Below are 18,391 nucleotides of genomic sequence, written 5' to 3' on the forward strand. Positions count from 1 at the left end.
ATGCTCACCCTTTCCCTCTGGCATCAGGGCTCTTTGTAGGGTGCCACCCACAGGGCAGGGAGTGTTCCTAAGACATTACTGAGTGATCCATCCAAGAAAGAGGATACTTCCCACCCTGCAGCAGCAGAGGAATACCCAGTTGTTTCCATGAAACATGTGGCTTGTTTGCCTGCCCCCACGCTGGAGGGCTGTGTGTGTGATGGCACCTTCCAGAGGATAAGGGACCTACCACTATCATTCACTAGCGGAGTTTCCATTCAGTGAAATAGCCAAGGCCGGTGCGATGGGATCTGAAGGGACAGGGCTCATTTCTAGTCTCAGCTCTGTGTGTTGTTTATACACTGACGTCTGTTGTTTGTAGGACATAGATTCATTACAGGGACAAGGCTTAAATTCAGCTGGAGTTGTCCAGAGCAGAGCTCCGTTAAATATTTCCAAATTTGCAGGGCAGAAGCCCCGAGCCCCAGTGCCTCCTCTGGGGCAGAAGCCCTGACCCCATGGCTCCAGGAACTGCTATATGAGAATTTAAGCCATGACAGGGACTCTCTGCCACAGAGAAGGGAGGTTGTATGATGGCTGGCTGGGTGATGGTGGCCTCAATGGAGGCCTTAATTAAACTTTCTGAACTTTAAAAAAGTTGGGCTAGCTTTTTGCCAATTAAAAGAGCTCACTGGCTCGCAAAAGAGACCCAGGGAGGTGTAGAGTGGCAGGTTACGGGGGCTCATGTGCACAGGAACAAAGCCAGCAGATCTACTTTCAGGCCTACCAGTATCAGCGGAGGCCTTTTACGAGAGTTTCTCTGAATGCCCAGGCCGATGCAGTGAAGCTGTGCCGTGCTCACTGCAGCCGTCACACAGGGGCAACGTTATAGTTCAATGCGATCTGGCTCTCTCAGTCTGAGACTGTCAAATATCATCTGCTGTCAGAAGGAAAAGAAAGCTGTTGACTAGGGCAGCATGATTCTCCTCAGACTTTGGTCAGAGTGGAGGGGCTGGGGCCAGGGCTCCTGAGGTTCTACTCCTAGATTGTCACGGAGCTGTGATATGACCCAGGACAAATCACTTCCTCTCACTCTATGCCTGAATTTACCTCTCTGAAAAACAGGGATGATCATACTCATTGTGAGGCCTAATTAAGAGACAGGAACTCCTGAAAGCAATAATCCCCTGGTGCTCATTCTTGCCACTATCCCTTCTGTGCTCCCTTTTCTAATGGCCTCATCCTTGGTTCTCCCACGCCGTGCGGGCCTTGGAGGTGATGTCTGGATGTGTCATGAGTAGAGCCTCAACTTCATGTAACCCAGGGATAATAAAAACCCCTCCCAGCCTGCCTTGTCCCTTTGATGAGGCCAGCGAAGGAAGTCGGCAGCACAAACATCAGGGCTCCCCGCAGTCTAGTCACTCATTTGGAAACATGGCTTGCCTGACCTGGATTCCTCTGCCTTCTTGCCACAGGCTCTGGGTATGCCCCTGGCCAGCATGGGTTAATGCTTCACAACTTCTTTGCCAGATCAGTGGAGCAAGCTGAGGTTTGCCGCTTCCACCCCCGTTCCTCTTCCTCCTGGAGCAGCAACTGCTCTGTTCAAAGTTTCTCCTCGCTTGGCTGCATTCGAGATCTGGAAACTCAACACTAATTAATGTGTCTGCAAATCCCAGTTGGGCTGGCAGGGACTGGAATTCATTCATGGTCCCCTGAGTGCAGCAGGATCTACAAGCTAGCCCTCTGGCTCCTTAAACCGCACGGCTGGCAGATGCATATTTTAACAACACACATCTGTTGGCTATATAATCTCTTGTATCTGCCCTCCCTGCTTTGCGCTTTGATGGAAGACCAGAGGGAACTCTCCAGCGGTTACAGCCAAAGTGTTTGCTTTGCAATTTTGCCCGATTGCCGTCTGATTTTATTTTTAAATTTCTCTGAGTCCTAATCAGGCTCTTACTTTATTTAATTAATACCCTATCTTAGTTAAATAGATCATGAATTAGGAAGATCTTACATTAAAGATGTGCCAGGTAGCAAATAGCCCTCCAGTGGCTTGCAGGAGTCTGCTTTGCTGGGTCCTCCTACCAAATGTACAGATTTGTACATGCAGCCTACAGGGATGTTTTATGAGCAGCGAATCAAGCTGCCTTTTGCCCTCATTTTGTGTAACCTGCCCCCCTCCCTCCCTGTCTGTGCCTGTTCCAGTCTGTGTCAGATGTAGGGCACGGGCCACTGAGGCTTAAAGAGAGGAGTGGGTGAACGGAGAGAGCACCACAGCAGTAGCGTGTGCAAGCAGAGGGACGGGTTGAGATTCTGAAGAAGCGCAAGGCAGGAGGTGATTTTATGCCATCCACACACTGCTGCAGGATGGGGTGTGGCCACAGGCATAAATTACAGCAGCTCTCCTATAGGACAGGGCCCAGAAGGCTGCCGATAGGCCATGGTTCTGCTCAGAACTCTCTGTAGTGCCAGGCTTACGGGCCACCCTGTCCCACCATGTCCCCGGGTCAGGGCTCCCACCATCTACAGCTGCCCTGTGTTATTCCTGCACCAGGGAAATTCACCCCCACCCCTTATATGTGCTCCAGCTGCACATAGGACCCACCCCAAGACTCAGAATCCGCATCATGTGCTCTCAATGCAATCATCTGGGCTGGATCTGGTTTCTGGCTCATTAGATCAGCTGGTCTGACCCAGGAGTGGTGCGAGGGTTTTTGGCGCCCTAGGCGCAGGGCCGGCTCACCGGTCCCGCGCCTCCGGTGGACCTCCCTCAGGCATTCTTGCGGACTGTCCGCTGGTTCCGCAGTTCCAGTGGACCTGCCGCAGGCGTCCCTGTGGACAGTCTGCTGGTCCCGCGGCTCCAATGGACCTGCCGCAGGCGTGCCTGCGGATGCTCCACCGGAGCCGCGGGACCAGCGGACCGTCCGTAGGAATGCCTGCGGGAGGTCCACCAGAGCAGTCTGCCGCCCTCCCAAATCCTGGCCCCCTAGGCGACCGCCTAGGTGGCCTAAATGGAAGGGCCGGCCGTGGTCTGACCTCTTGTATAGAACAGGCCATTAAATTGCACCCAGGTACCTCTATCTTGACCCCAAAGACTCTAGCCCCGGCCAGCGACCAAGAGAGACCAAAATACCATGACTGCCTGAGCCCCTGCAATGAGCCAGCATGCTAGGAGGACTGGTCAGGTGGAAGTGGCTACCTTCAGATAAGAGCTAGAACCAAATTGATTAGGTGAGGTGTGCCCAGCTGATACCAGCAGGCGATGCACGGAAAGTAACCCCCCCCCAGTGCTTTTGAAATAATGCAAAATAGAGAGAGAATTTCCCTCCAACATTCACTTCCCTAGGAACTTATAGGCATTGGCTTCCACCATGCAAGTGTAACTCACATTAACTCAGTGGGGAGCTCTGTCCCTGTCTAATGGGTGGATAACATACTGGTGTTAATGAGTCTGCTGCTTCCAAATTTCTGCTAAGAGCTGATCCTTTGGCTCAGCCTGTAACCAGCTTGTGCTTTCAGATCCATGGGTTCCAACTTCAACCCCCCAAGATGATCAAACAGGGGATACTTTCCCTGACTGCCTGCGGGATCACATTTTACTGGCACGAATGTTTGGATGGGGGTTCATACATTCAGGGAAGACAAAAATACCATGTGATTTATCTGACCTATTGCAAATTCCTGATACAGGTCAAGCAGCACAGAACTGGCCATGAGCAATCTATAGAATTAATAAAAGAAAATGCCAAAATATTTGAGTGGTTATGATTTTCAAATCAAGCTGTAGAAATAACAACCCCCTCATGAATATTCCAAAAGCAGAAAAAAAAAATAAAAGATGCCAGATCCCTGTTTGAATCAATGTCTCATGTTCTCAAAGGTGCCAGAGCCCTGTGCATGGATTTGTGACTCAGCAGGAGGCACTCTTCTGCGCTGTTAATATGGACCTAATAATCCAGCACAGGTCTAGGAAGACTGATCAGCGGGAGGTGGCAAACTTCAGATGAGAGCTAAAACCAAAGTCCTGAACCTTAGCACTCATGAAGGATCTTCAGGCATCTCTTGCTAAATTATTGTCCTGGCCAGGGTCCTGTTAGGGTTGTTATGTCCTACTATCATACATTCCACCATGTGGCTTCTGCTGGATATGAGAGACTTGACTTCCTGTCCCAAACTAGGTGTTGTGTAATGTGCACCGTTAAACAGCTGCTCTGTCCCCGTCCCCGCTTCCCCTGCAGAGGTGGCTGCATCTCAGCATGATAGGATGTATAAAGCCCACACTGGAACTGAAGAGGTAAAGGAGCAGTTCTGGGCCCAGATGACTTGCCCTGCATGTGCAGAGTCTGCTTCGGACCAAGCTTAAAAGGGAGCCAGCCAATTCAGAAGGGAGCAGATAGAGGACAGACTTACCCTGAGAGCTCCTGAACAAGGGTGCTGCAGAAGCCTTCGCTGCCAGGAAGGGACTAGCAGCTAAGCCCAGCCAGGCTGGAGGTTGAGTTGTTTTTCTTTTGTATCTTATGTTGACGTTGGACATTTTGGGGGAGGTGGATGATAGGAAGTGCCCAGGCAGGCAGCTTTGAAGAACTCCAACGTGCTTAACATTGCTGCCTCTCATGGAGTGCTGGGTTGGAGCCTGGTGGAATGCAAGGACCCTGGCTCCCCTACCAACCACTGTTGTTACAGAGGGGGCATAAATCTCTGTAAGAAGAGGGCAGAGATGCCGGAAGCCCTGGGGACAGAGTGAGCTACCTACAGGGACCAGGAGGTGTATTAAAGGCACTCCCTGTTCTGAGGATATGTGATTTTATATAAGAACGGCTGTATGGGGTCAGACCAAAGGTCCATCTAGCCCAGCATCCTGTCTTATGACAGTGGCCAATGCCAGATGCCCCAGAGGGAATGAACAGAACAGGTAATCATCAAGTGGTCCATCCCCTGTCGCCCATTCCCAGCTTCTGGCAAACAGACGCTAGGGACACCATCCCTGCCCATCCTGGCTAATAGCCATTGATGGACCTATCCTCCATCAATTTATCTAGTTCTTTTTTGAACCCTATTATTGTCTTGACCTTCACAACATCCTCTGGCAAGGAATTCCACAGGTTGACTGTGTTGGGTGAAAAAAAAACCTTCCTTTTGTTGGTTTTAAAGCTACTGCCTATATTTCCTTGGACTCTGTTACTCTGGAAGGGGACAAACAAAACTGGTGACCCAGCCAGAGGGCCAAGTCACTGACTACCACAAGCTGGGCTATCATGGGGGCAGAGTGCTCGCTGACAAGACACACCAGAGATCGAGGAAAGTGGAGGCCCAGAGACCTAGCCACTAGGCGATGCCCCCAGTAAGCCCAGCATCCCCCTATCATGGTCAGCAACATGACTCCTGTTTGTGTAAAGTTTGGAAAAAGCCATTGGGAGCCAATGGGGTGAAATGTGCTGTAGAAGTTTTCCCTATTGTTCCAGGTAAGGCTGCAGAAACGCTGTGCAGGCATCTGTCATTAACACAGGCATATGGTGCATAAGGGGCTGGGAGGTATTTGAATGGATGCATCAGTGGGAGAAGTAGGGAAAATTTTCCTTTTTGTTCTCTGGGAGCTAAACTCTTATCCCAGAAGCAAGTGACAGTAAGTGATAGTAACAGGCTCATCTGTTTGAGTGTTTGGACTTCCAAGTCTTATGGAATGATCTGTTCCAGTGCATTTAACAGTGTAGATTTGAAAACAACGTGACAAAATCTTAAATATTTAATTAAAATATGGTGTAAGCTCTTCAGCGGAGCTGGGAAAGTAGGAGGCACCAGACCCGTAAAGCTGTTGTCAGACATGAGTGACAGCAGTTAAAAAATGAGTTAGACAGCATTTGAGGGATTTCCTGGTAGCAACCAGGCATAAAGTTTAAGCCTCTAAGTGTGGAATTAGACAGCACAGACTTGTGCGAGCAGAAAATACAAGGCTGAGCTATGGGAGGGGGCAAGCAGGAGTACTTTCAGAGGGCAGAATGTCTCACAAAGCAGAAGATGGAGGGAGACTGGAGTTTAGAAAGCTAGACGACAGTGGAGGCAATAAACAGATGACAATTATTGCAAACCCCATCCCCAACTGACTGACACTGAGAGGCAACCTTAAGGTTTTGCAAGGAAACCCAGCACAATGTGATACATGCCCGTGTCAGCACAGACTCAAAGCCCAGATGGGGCTCTGACAAACAGGTTCGCAGTCTCCTACACAAGTCTGGGGAGGATTTATGGTTCTGCCTCCTGGCTGTGTAGAACTTGCAGTCTCAGCACAAGACCAGATGAAACTGGTTGGCTTGGGGGCTGAGCATCACAATGGGCTTGGTTTGAACCTCAGAACTCAGCCCAGGGTTAATGGAAGCCAAAAAAAATTTTAGAACAGACCAGCCCCCTGACATGAAGCCAGAGAGATCCCAGGAGCTCAAGGGGGTGGGCACAAAACATCTTGGAAAGGTCTATTCCCTTCCTTCTCTTTTAGGGATTGTACTGATTTCCACTGACGTGTGTAGAGTAATCCATCTACTAGCAAGGGGCACACAGTACCTCACACATCACAGAACAAGGCCACGTAGGCTTTAGGAAAAATCCTCACCTTATTTGCATGGGCTAATCCAAGGGGATTGGGGACACATGATGGAGTCTAACTGACTGGCCTAAGGGGCCTTGAGCTAAAGGTGAATCTCCATTAGCTGTCACCAGTATAGGGCCTATGACACACAGTTTGAGCAGCTTAGATTCTATTCCACGGAGGGCACCGCTACAGCCACACAGTAGCCAGTTGACTATAACATAATGAGCCAGGCCCTCAACTGGTGTAAATTAACTCAATGGAGCTATGCTGATTTCTAGCCGCTACGGATCTGGCCCGCTACCCTGCATCCAGATCTATCAGCTGCGCTGCCAGGTGGGATGCAGCAACATCACACTCCCAGTTAAGAAGGAATTTGAAGCACCTTTCCTTTTAGTACTGCAAACTGTAAAACATGCCGGCAGCGCGTGGAAACCCACCTCCCCTGGCATCATGGAACAGTTCTCTAGGAGGAGATACAGCTGTATAAAACCCAGGGGTGATGAGGAGTCAGAGGCAAGCTCGCTGCAAGGAAGGGTCACCACAGTACACTGAAACTATTTAGAAGAACTTGAGAGCCGGCCCAAGTCTTTTGTCATTGTACAGAGCTGCCGGTTATTTGTATAGTGGTATAGTTCTATCGTGGCTATGTACACAGTTTTATTGGATTGCAAGCCTAAAAAAAAAAATAGCTGCAATAGCATTGCCTCCCTCTATAAATGCAGCAAACGCCCTCGTAAATAAAGAGAAATCACTGCCACTGAAGCGAATGGCTTGGTCTCATTACCAGTCCCCACATGGTGCCTGGGTCCGTTCCACCACCACTAGCAGAGAGAAAGACAATTAGTTCTCCGGCACTGCCAGGCTCACTCTCAACACTCCACCTGCGGAGCTCCACCCGGACCCTGTTGCTTTAATGTGACTGTGTTAATGGTTATTTCCTTGGGCAAGTCCGAGCAATAAATCTCTTGGAGTGCATCACGGACTCTGCAGCCAGATAAACAGTAATAAAACTTCCAAGGCAACCACCTCCTATAAACCTCAGGGTAACTTTCTTCCAACTTTTAGAGATTGCCTGCTTGCTATTAATACACTTGAAAGGCTCCAGCTTCTGTGTTTTATAAACTCATTACACTTATGTACCTCTTGGATCAATGAGAAAGAAGTCTGAAGGGAAATACAGGCCTGGAAGCTAGTGGAGTGGATCTGCTGGGTCAGCAGTGGGGGGAAAAGAAGGAGGCTCGGCCGAATTCAAGTTTCGTTTTGAATTTTGACATATATTGATGTTTATTTTAAGCATTTTTTTCTACTTTTTTCAATTTAAGCTCTCAAAACTGGGTGAAAATGTGGGGAAGGTCAGACAATTTTTGATGACTGTAGTAGATGCTGAGATTAAAAAAAAAGTTAAAACTTAATAACGATTAAAACAAATTGCAACATCACATGCCAAAATGCACAAAGTAAATATCCTTAAATCAAACTCCAATAAGCTCTCAAGCAGCATTTTTCTTACTGTGCCTGTCTGCATTCCCATTATTATCGATGGACATAATTTTGTGGTTGGTTTGTGTGTGTCCAGTGAAATCAACATTTGCTGACATTGATTTCACTGCACACACACAAACCAACCACAAAATTATGTCCATCGATAATAATGGGAATGCAGACAGGAACAGTAAGAAAAATGCTGCTTGAGAGCTTATTGAAGTTTGATGTAAGGATATTTACTTTGTGTATTTTGGCATGTGATGTTGCAATCTGGGAGGTAAAGGGGAGGCACAACTAATCCCAAACGAGGATCTACCTGCGCTGAAATATGTCAAGGGTTTGGGAATGTAGGAGGGATCTACTAAGACAAATTTGCATCTGTGGTCTCATGTATTGTAGGAACTGTAAACTCTGTGTTCCAGTATATGGAATCACAGATCTTAAATCAAAGGCATTTATTAAACAAAACAATTGAAAATAATAGACACCAACAAACAGGCTTCCACACAGCTCAACTGCCAGCTGTGCTTACTTTGTTTACCAGAGACCATACCTTGTCTGGAATGCTATATAGCACACAGAGGCATCTAGTGGCTGAATAATATACTGCAAGTAAACATACTATAACACTGGGATGTCAGTGGTATACCCATCCCCGCTACATGTCTGGTAGGGTGGTTTGTGTACCATAGGCTGGGAGGCATGTGCTGTAGATGCTCCAAGCACTGGGGACTTGTGACTCTTGCCCTTAGTGGGCCCCCAGCCACATTTGAAGACTTTGAGTATAAAAGAGGATTCCTTTATAAACAACAGCCAGAAACTAAAAGGTGCAAATACTCCAAGCCACAATCTTTTCCAGTTACAAATAACTAGAGCTCATCAAAAAATTTTCAACCAAAAAATGGCTTTTCAATTTTCATGGAAAAAATTGTTTTGGTAGATTTTTTCCAGTTCTCTGATTAAAAAAAAAAGTATTAAAAAAATTGGGAAAAGGGGGGGGGACAACGAAAATGGAGAAAATGGTTTCCATTTAACTGAAAAACAAAAGCAAAAAAACCAGAATGCTTTTCTCCCCTTTTCGTTGCAATTTTTCTGTGGAAAAATAAAGAATCTCTTCCAACTAACTCTACCAAAAAAAGATCAAAGCACCAGTTCCCAACCCCTAGGGGCAGCGCAGTACAAGGAATATGGTAACGGCACCCCATGAGTTCCTGCAGCTGTTTCCCTTTACATTCCTGCTGCTGATACTCTTGGTCTCCTGCTAGAAAGCACAATAGGCTGCTTCCCTGCCTGGCTTTCAGTCCTATAGCTGTCAAAGGCCCAGCCTTCTCTGCACCCAGTGCCCACGTTGCTGCCTCCAGTCTACTGCTCCAGTTCCCATGCAGCCTCTGGCTCTCCCCACAACCAGTCTCCTCCGAGCTTAGGATGCTATTTTCGCTTTGTCTTCTTTGGCCCTTATGGGGCCCTCTACAGGCAGGATGTTAAGCTGGGTAACACAGTGACCAGGAAAGAGCTAGCGAAAGTGGTTCACTCTCCATCCTGTCCTCACTTAACCAGGCAAATCAGCAGTCTTCACTGCCAGTTGTGATACTTGGCATTTCCATAGTGTCTGCCACATAAGGATCCCAAAGCACACAGAAACACGGGAAGCTATTTTTACATGTATTTTACAGAGGGGGATATTTGGATTCTTCAGATTTTGCCCTAATTTACAGCCATTGTGCAATCCCACTGAATTTGTCTCAGAGAAGTTATGGACAACATTCACAAATTAAAATTAGGTGTATTAATCCATATTTAAACACTTAAGTAAGGGATCTGATTGTCAGAGATGATGCTCGCCTACCTGGTAACGGCACCCAATTTGAAATCTCCTTCCTTAGTGACTTAGCCAAGATCATGCTGTTTGTCAGAGCAAGACTTGACTCCCTGATCTACACTCAAAGCAGCAGAGCGCTCTCCCCTTGGCATAATTACTCCACCTCCTCAAGAGATGGAAGTTATGTTGGTGGAAGAGGGTCTCCCACAGACACAGTGCCAGTGTGGACAGCGCTTACGTCGATGTAACTTATGTCGCTTGGTGGGGGGGGAATCTTTTTCATAGCCCCGAATGACGTAAATTACATCAACTTAAGCGGTAATTAGACCAGACACTCAATGTGCAGTGGCAGTCAAAAAAGCAAACAGAATGTTGAAACCATTAAAAAAGAGATAGATAAGACAGAAAATATCATATTGGCTCTATATAAATCCATGGTACACCCACATCTTCAATATTGCGTGCTCATGTGGTTGCCCCACCTCAAAAAAGATATTGGAATTGGAAAAGGTTCAGAAAAGGGTAACAAAAATTATTACAGGTATGGAACAGCTTCCATACGAGGAGCGATTACTAAGATTGGGACTTTTCGGCTTGGAAAAGAGATGACCAAGGAAGGATATAATAGAGGTCTATAAAATCATGACTGGTTTGGAGAAAGTAAATAAGGAAGTATTATTTACTCCTTCTCAAAACAGAAGAACTAGGGGTAACCAAATGAAATTAATAGGCAGCAGGTTTAAAACAAACAAAAGGAAGTAGTTCTTCACACAACACACAGTCAACCTGTGGAACTCTTTGCCAGAGGAAGTTGTGAAGGCTAAGACTATATAACAAGGTTCAAAATAGAACTAGACAATTTATGGAGCACAGGTCCATCAATGGCTATTAGCCAAGATGGGCAGGGACGGTGTCCCTTGCCTCTGTTTGCCAGAAGCTGGGAATGGGTGACAAAGGATGGATCACTTGATGATTACCTGTTCTGTTCATTTCCTCTGGGGCAACTGGCATTGGTCACTGTTGTAAGACAGGATACTGGGCTAGATGGACCTTTGGTCTGATCCAGTCTGGCTGTTCTTATGTAGCCTGTCACATTCCCCTCACCCAGTGCACTGTAATTGAGGGAAACTTTACCCATCTCATCATGGAGATGCCTGTGGAGCTCACTTAACTCAGAAATAAAGTAGGCCAGTTGAGTCTGCATGAACAAGATGCGAATTAAACAGAAATATCTGCACAGCTGGCGGCATTACACTCTGGTAACTACCTGAAATTTCTCTCCATTTTCTTGTATAAATATGCCATTTGCTTCCCTACTGTACAGTATATTGTACCTGTAGCTCAGTGCACCAAATGTTATCAACTGATTATTAGGCAGCAGACCTCTGTCTCTCAATACACAGGGCTCCTGCTCATTACACACCCACTGAGTTTCCCTACTGAGGGCTGGCCAGAGTCACTAAATGTAGCCTGTGGCTAGCTTCATCTTCATTCCTGGTGAAGACAGATAGATGGACAGGGTGTCCTAATGCAAAGGTATGTGAACTGTTGTCCCTGAACCGCTAATGATTCACCAGAGTTACCACATACATCTCCCTAGTCAACCTTACATTTTCCCTGACCACCTGCATAAATACACGTAAAGTTAAGAGGAACATGTTGCCAGGGGTTTGCAAATCTCATATTCCAATGTGCTATAACCTTAATGTATTTACAAGAAAAAAAGACACTACAAATGTGAGGGGCTGAACAGCCTAGGTAAATGTACTTATTAGCAAGTACTATGTATATTCACATAAACATCAATCCAACACATTCCATAACCCCACAGATAATAACGATTTCCCTTTGATCCATAAAAAACATCTTATTGCTCAAATCAACACGTTGCAATAACTCTCAGTTCTGACGTACGCTTATGCACCCGGGGACTAAATTCATTTTGGAATCTTTAGTTCTAATTAAATAACATATTATTTCTTTTGTATGTCTTCTGTAACATATTATTATTATACAACACAAGGAGGAGACACAGATTAGGGAGGATGTGGAGAAGTAGCTAGCATGGGGCGATAGTAAATGGAGAAGGCATATAGGGCACGAATAATAGGACTGTGTTACTTTCCTGTTCATTTCCAGATTTATTTCATGCTTTAGAGGCTTTTTCAGTTCAAGGAATTTATTCTTTGGAAATTATAATCTATAAATTAGAACTAATTTTCTCTGGAAGATATACTCCATTGATGCACACTTTTAAACGTTATTAATGAAGTGGGTTTTTTTGCTCACTAATAATTAGGGCTGATCAAAAAATTTCCATAGAAGTGGTTTAAAAAAAGAAATTATCTTTTCCTCCCATAAAATTAAAGGAAAATTTCCAAAGGATTTCCACTCAAATCCCTAAAGCATTTGGTTTTTGAAAACTGAAAATTTTAATCAAAAAATTGGGAAGGTTTTGGTTTTTCATTGGGAAAAAAAAATCAGAAAAATTCTGATTCTTTTTGGTAAATCAAAATATTTATTTTGAAATGTTTCAGGCAAAATACTTACATTTCCTCTGCGGCATCACTAAGGTCTAGTCTGCACTAGAAAGTTTTACTAGCAAACCTTCCCCCGACACATCATCCACACTTCATTGTGTGTCCTGCCAATGACACCCTCCACTTTTACCAGCATAGTTATTCCCCTTCCCAGAGCAACACAAGTCCCTCACCAGCACAGTATATTGGCACAGTGCCAGTGAACCAGTACAGAAAGTCCTTCCGTTACAATCCCACAATGCACATTCCCTTCAGCAGTGGGCTGTGCATTAGGGGGAGGGGGAGAGAGATCGACCTCTTGTGAATTACCTGAGGGTAAAGAACCTACTACTACCATCAGCCTTGAGAAATCTCTCTCCTGAAATGGTAGAGTCTTATGGTCCAATCCAGCCAAGCAAGTAAGCATGATGTATGTAACTTTAAGCAGGTGATTGATCCCTGTGATAGAGCGCTGGGAACCAACAGCTGAGCCAGCACTCTGATCACTTAAATAGCAATTAATTCCTCTGGGAGTGGACCTAATTAGCAGATTAGAATGGGCTGCAGAAGACTAAAGAGCTAATTAACACTTCAGCGCAGAGGGTAGAAGGCAGCACAGGAAGGATGTGGTGGGGAGAGAGGCAAGCTAGTGAAGCCAGAACCAAGAAGGATCTCTGGGTGGGAAGAGCTCTTCCCTTTCCTCTCCTGGACAGAAGACTGAGGAGGGGCAGATGTGATGTATGGATCAGTAAAGGTGGTGGGAGGAACAATACAAATAAACACTTTTGTGTAGTTTAACAACTGAATAGTCTGTATAGACAGAGGAAAAGACAGGATGGGACCTTGCGCTGTCACAGTCTCATTGAAGTCATGGACTGCTCATGTCCTTAACGTTATATGTGTGCTTAGGGCTTTGCAACTGGCACCTATATTTGCAGAGCTGAAATACCAGGGTTCTAGCTCTGTGTGTGTGATTTATCCTAAGATTACTTCTGTGGTGTATGGCTCATGGGCTCCTTATACATTCCCCCTTCAGATCAATACGCTGCACAGATAGCTCAGACCATGAGTTCCTTTCTGAACCAGCTGGCTTACCAAAGAAACACATTTTGAAAAAGCCACTCAGCACAATCCCAAAGAAGAAAACAAAATAACCTCCCCAGTGTGCCCACACCAGCGTGGAGAGAGGACTTACCAAGAACAGTCAGCCGGGCTGGTCTGGATCGGATGGCCGCCTGAATGGCCTGGCACTCGTAAACAGCATCATCTTGAATATCTGCCCTCAGGATTTTCAGGTGGTGTTCTCCTGACAAATGGTCCCCCACAACCAAATAGCGCGGATAGCCTGCAGAATGCAAAATACAAGTAAGGCTGTAGCCAGACAGTAATAACTACAGAATGAAGAGTTTGTAATATAAACCAGGATTCCCAGACTTCCCCCAGCAAAGGGCCTGCAACCAGCTATCAGGTTCTAGGCACCTTAACAGAGGTGCGGAGCCATTCTGACGACTCATCCTGGTAGCCAGATCATGTGGATGTAATTGTAGGAGATTTAGAATCCCTTTAAGATGAAGGAGAGCTAGATGTGGGGACAGCAGGTGCTGCAGGGACACGCCTAGGAGTTCAGGAAGGAATTCAAGCTAAGGAATAAAATGGAACACCCCAGAAAGGGGATGAGATTTAAGCAACAACTGAGCTGTGTTGCGAGTATGGCTGTTTACAGGGCCACACTGGAAGCTTATTGGTTCAAGGGTCACACTTAATGTTTATCCGAGAAGGAAGGTCTCAGAAGAAAAGTGAAGCAAATTCGTGCTTTTCAGGTCATTGAAACCAAACATGGGAACGAATCAGACCTGGGGCCTGCCGTGTTTGTAACAGGCAGTCCTTTCCCATGATCTCTGTCTCTTGCAATCATTGCCCTGATATTTGCACTGGTTAGAAATATCATGCTGCAAAAGGCTTCCAAGGTGAGCAACTCCACTAATCTCACTGTTCCTGGCTCTGCCACTGCCCCGCTGTGTGACCTAGTTCATTAATGTCTCCAAAGTGCTCAGACTGAAGGAGCTAAAATCAGCAAGCATGAGGGCCCTGATGCAATATAAATGATGCACCTGTTTAACTTGAAGCACGAGTAATTCCATTATTTTCAATGAGCTTAAAGTGGAGCATGTGCTTAACGAGCTCGCTGGCGCAGGGCCTAGTAAGGAATTGAGAGTAATAACCATCACCAACCTAATTTTGCTGGTGGCCTGAGCTATGCTGGAGTGAAGGATTCTATTGCCCAGGTCTTCCCTAGCTGATGATGATTAATGCACTATGTAGTGCAGGCATCTTGGCACTCTCTTGTGTTTTCATTATTTTGCAAGCTCTCAACAGCAGGATTTGCTGTCCTGAACTGTAAGAAATACAAACGATGGGTTTGTTTGTAGTTAATTAGGTGACTAGCTGAGCTGGTATCATGCGAGCTGCAATTTCTCTTGCTAAAGCAGACCCAGATCTGCTAATTGTCCAAGGTGTTTGCACGAACAGGGAGCTTCAGTGGAGTTGTTACCAGTTCACTATGCAATGTCTTGTAGGCAAAGTTCAGATCTCTAATGTACAGGGAAATGTATTGCATCAAGCTTTAAAATGGCTTTTAAAAAGGGATTGCACACACAGGCAAGTCTGAGAAAAGAGCAGCTATTAAGGAAAGAAGGGAGCATGCATTAGGCCTTAGTCTAAGGTCACCGAAAATGATAATGTGGGTTCGCTTCCCACCTCTTCCACTAACTTCCTCTCTGAAATGATTATCCAGTACGAGAAGTGGCCACTGCTTTTGTGCACTCCGGGGCCTCATTTTCACAGGCGCTGAGCACCCACAGCTTCCATGGAGCTCAGTGGGAACTGTTGGTGCTCAGCCCTTCTGGAAATCAGGCCCTACGGGTTTCAGATTTGGCATGCAAAAATGGAGACAAGTGAAATCACTCGCTGCTTTTGTTTATGGTGTTCTCTGGTGTGAAAAGTTTTCAGTATTATCACATGGGTCAGTGTTTGCAATACACACTGATGGAAAAAACACAAAACATTTAAATAGGCAGTATCTGAAATTGCCATGCAGATATCATGAATGACAGCCAGTTTTGCAACATTTGCATATATATTTCCCAAACACTATGTGCCACAGGCAACACCTGGATAAACATTCATTTTTCTTCAGCAGCAGCTTGTAAAGATGCAGTGGTTTGCACCTGCACTTCAGACATATTGTTTCCTTTCCATGCTCCAGCCAGATGAGTCTACTTGGAGGGTGGGAGGGATGGAGAAAAGTGGTCAGCACTATCTACTGATTTAGCAAAGCATTTAAGCACATGCTTAACTTTAAACTCATGCGTAATTTCTATGTGTCACTGGGATTTAAGCCCAAGCTTAAAGTTAAGCGCTTGGGCTCAGATCTACAAAGGTACTTGGGCACCTAAGTTTTGAGTTTAGGTGCCCAAAACTCAGTTTTGGCTCCACTGTAATCAACAAAACTCCTGCTGAACCTGGTAGGCACCTAAACTCACTCAGCGCCTGCATTTTCAGGGTTAAAGTTCTCTTGGCACCTGTAGTAGGAAGAGAGCCTGAGACATAAACCCTTGTATCAGAGGCCTGCTATGAGACAGGACGTACTCACAGAATCTGGCAAAAACAGGGCTGATATTGCAGAAATACACATTCCTAAGTGCGAAGTACAGAGTACTCACACAAACACATCCCAATATCAAGTATGGTACAAAAGCACTTGCCAAGGGTAACAGAAACACACTGATCCCTCCTAAAAGGTGAGGTCAGGATAACAGTACATAACTTGTTCATAACAGGGTATAAAGCTGCATCCAAGAGGGAGTATCTTTGGTCAATCTAGGGTACTGTGGAAAGTCCTGCCACTGACTGAGCTGCATCCATTGTCACCGGCATACATGTCTTAGTATCCTTGTAGAGTCTGCCAGGTGCTATTACCATGCTTCGTCGACAATAAAACTGGCTGGGTGCCTTCGTACCTTAACGGAGCTTGTGGTCATTGGATGTTTCACTCAAGATCTTGTGGAAGTAGAGAAAGACTGTTTGCATTGTATATATACCCTAAGTCTCAGAACATCAGACCCAAGGTGTCTCAAGGGAGAAACTGAGACTGATGCAAGGGTGAAATGTGCACTATTTAAAGAAGGGGTAAAAAATTCAAAGACTCCTAAGTGGCATTTTCCAAAGAGACTTAGGCACTTAAAACCTGGATGCCCAGAGATGTTTAGCCACTTAACTCCCATTTAAGAATCCTTTTGAGGAACTGGGCCTAAGAGCCTAAGGTATGGCTGCACTACAATTAGACACCCACAGAAGCCCCATGCCAGCTGACTTGAGCTAAGGAGATGTTTAATTGTGATGTAGATGCTTGGACTGCAGCCTGAGCTCTGGGACCCTCCTGCCTTGCAGGGTCCTAGAGCCTGGACTCTAGCCTGAGCCCAAACATCTACACCACAATTAAACAGTCCCCTTAGCCTGTCAGCTGGCACTGGCCAGCCATGGGTGGCTGTGCTGACAGCTCATCTATTGAGTGGAAGAGGACAGAGGAATCTTGGAAGGCTTACTTGAGAGATCCCGGCCTACTCCTAGGGCGAGTCCATCTTTAATCCACAGCACAATGCCATTGTACTCGGGGATTGCACACAGCAGAGTCACGGGCTGTCCGGCTATCACCACCTGATCTTGAGGCTGCTGCGTAAAGGAAGATGCTTGGCCTGGAGAAAGAGACAAGAAACAGCAAGAAGGTCACATACTGCACCCAAAAGTCTGCAAGGATGTATTGTGTTTAAAATGCAATTCAGAGGCTTGGGATGCAACATCATGTATCCCCTTCATTAGCAACCCAGGGCTAAATTCTGCGACCCTTAACTGCTGTGATTATGTACAAACCACTTACAATCCCAGGCAGAGTTAAGCACGGATTGGCTCCTGAGTGGGAGAGAAATTCATGTCATGGTGTTTCCTCCTGGCCTGTTTTATTCAGTGTTTGCACACATCCTGTTCACTTTCAACAGAGTTGGCAAACCCAGCAGCAAAGAGTTCCCCAGGTAATGCCATTCACTGAACCCCAGCTATGACACCCATTCTCCAGTCTCTTCACCAGCTGCTGCCAGCTCACCTTGTTCATTACTTCTAGAACCTCTGACCCCCTAAATCCCTAGTCCAAAGACACATTACCTCCCACATGGCCTATGCACCATTTGAAGAATCTCATTTTAGCTTTCCATTCAGGATTTAATCGCACCTAGGCACAGAGAAGAATTTCATCCAGTGCCGAAACCATTTGGCCCACATAGAGTATTTATCTGGATTTGGAACCCAGGCAAAATGATGTTCAGACCTACTGAAGCACTCAGAACTCCTGCTGAAAGTGCCATTGACTGCCAGCTCCGGGTCAATATTCTGAAAGGTGTGTGTGTGGGGAGATTGGGGAGTTAACCACAGCTCCATGCATTTAGCTCTGTGTTTTAAGACGTGCCTGTTAATTCCGAGTTTCTCCCTTGAGACACCTTGGGTCTGATGTTCTGAGCTGCTGGACATCCACACTTCAATGGGATCTGAGAGTACTGCCCAAGGTAACTCAACTGGGCACCCGAAATTAATGGGCAGTTTATAGAAAAAAAATCTAGGGCCCACTGCTTTTTACTGTGCTCTTCTCCCATTGATTCAGCACCTGGCATTTCATAATTCATATAATTATTTGGAGGCAGATTTCTGGCCTGCGCTATGCAGGAGATCAGACTAGATGGTCACAATGGTCAAGGGGGATCCAGTGGACATAGTGTACTTAGATTTCCAGAAAGCCTTTGACAAGGTCCCTCACCAAAAGCTCTTATGTAAATTAAGCTGTCATGGGATAAAAGGGAAGTTCCTTTCATTGATTGAGAACTGGCTAAAAGACAGGGAACAAAGGGTAGGAATTAATGGTAAATTCTCAGAATGGAGAGGGGTAACTAGTGGTGT

The 18,391-nt window shown here is 45.9% G+C and overlaps 1 protein-coding gene across 2 annotated transcripts in view; it reads right to left on the reverse strand.

Moving 5' to 3' along the window:
* KIRREL3 (kirre like nephrin family adhesion molecule 3) overlaps positions 1-18,391 on the reverse strand; it is a 737,495-nt gene that overhangs the window by 250,742 nt on the left and 468,362 nt on the right. For both annotated transcript variants that reach the window (XM_050921587.1, XM_050921586.1), the window contains exons 3-4: positions 16,993-17,142; positions 13,584-13,733 (exon numbers count right to left, since the gene is read on the reverse strand). In XM_050921587.1, coding sequence (XP_050777544.1) covers positions 13,584-13,733; positions 16,993-17,142 — 300 coding nt within the window. The remainder of the gene's footprint in view (positions 1-13,583; positions 13,734-16,992; positions 17,143-18,391) is intronic.

The sequence above is a fragment of the Gopherus flavomarginatus genome, chromosome 13 (assembly GCF_025201925.1).
Source record: "Gopherus flavomarginatus isolate rGopFla2 chromosome 13, rGopFla2.mat.asm, whole genome shotgun sequence".
Classification (NCBI taxonomy): domain Eukaryota; kingdom Metazoa; phylum Chordata; order Testudines; family Testudinidae; genus Gopherus; species Gopherus flavomarginatus.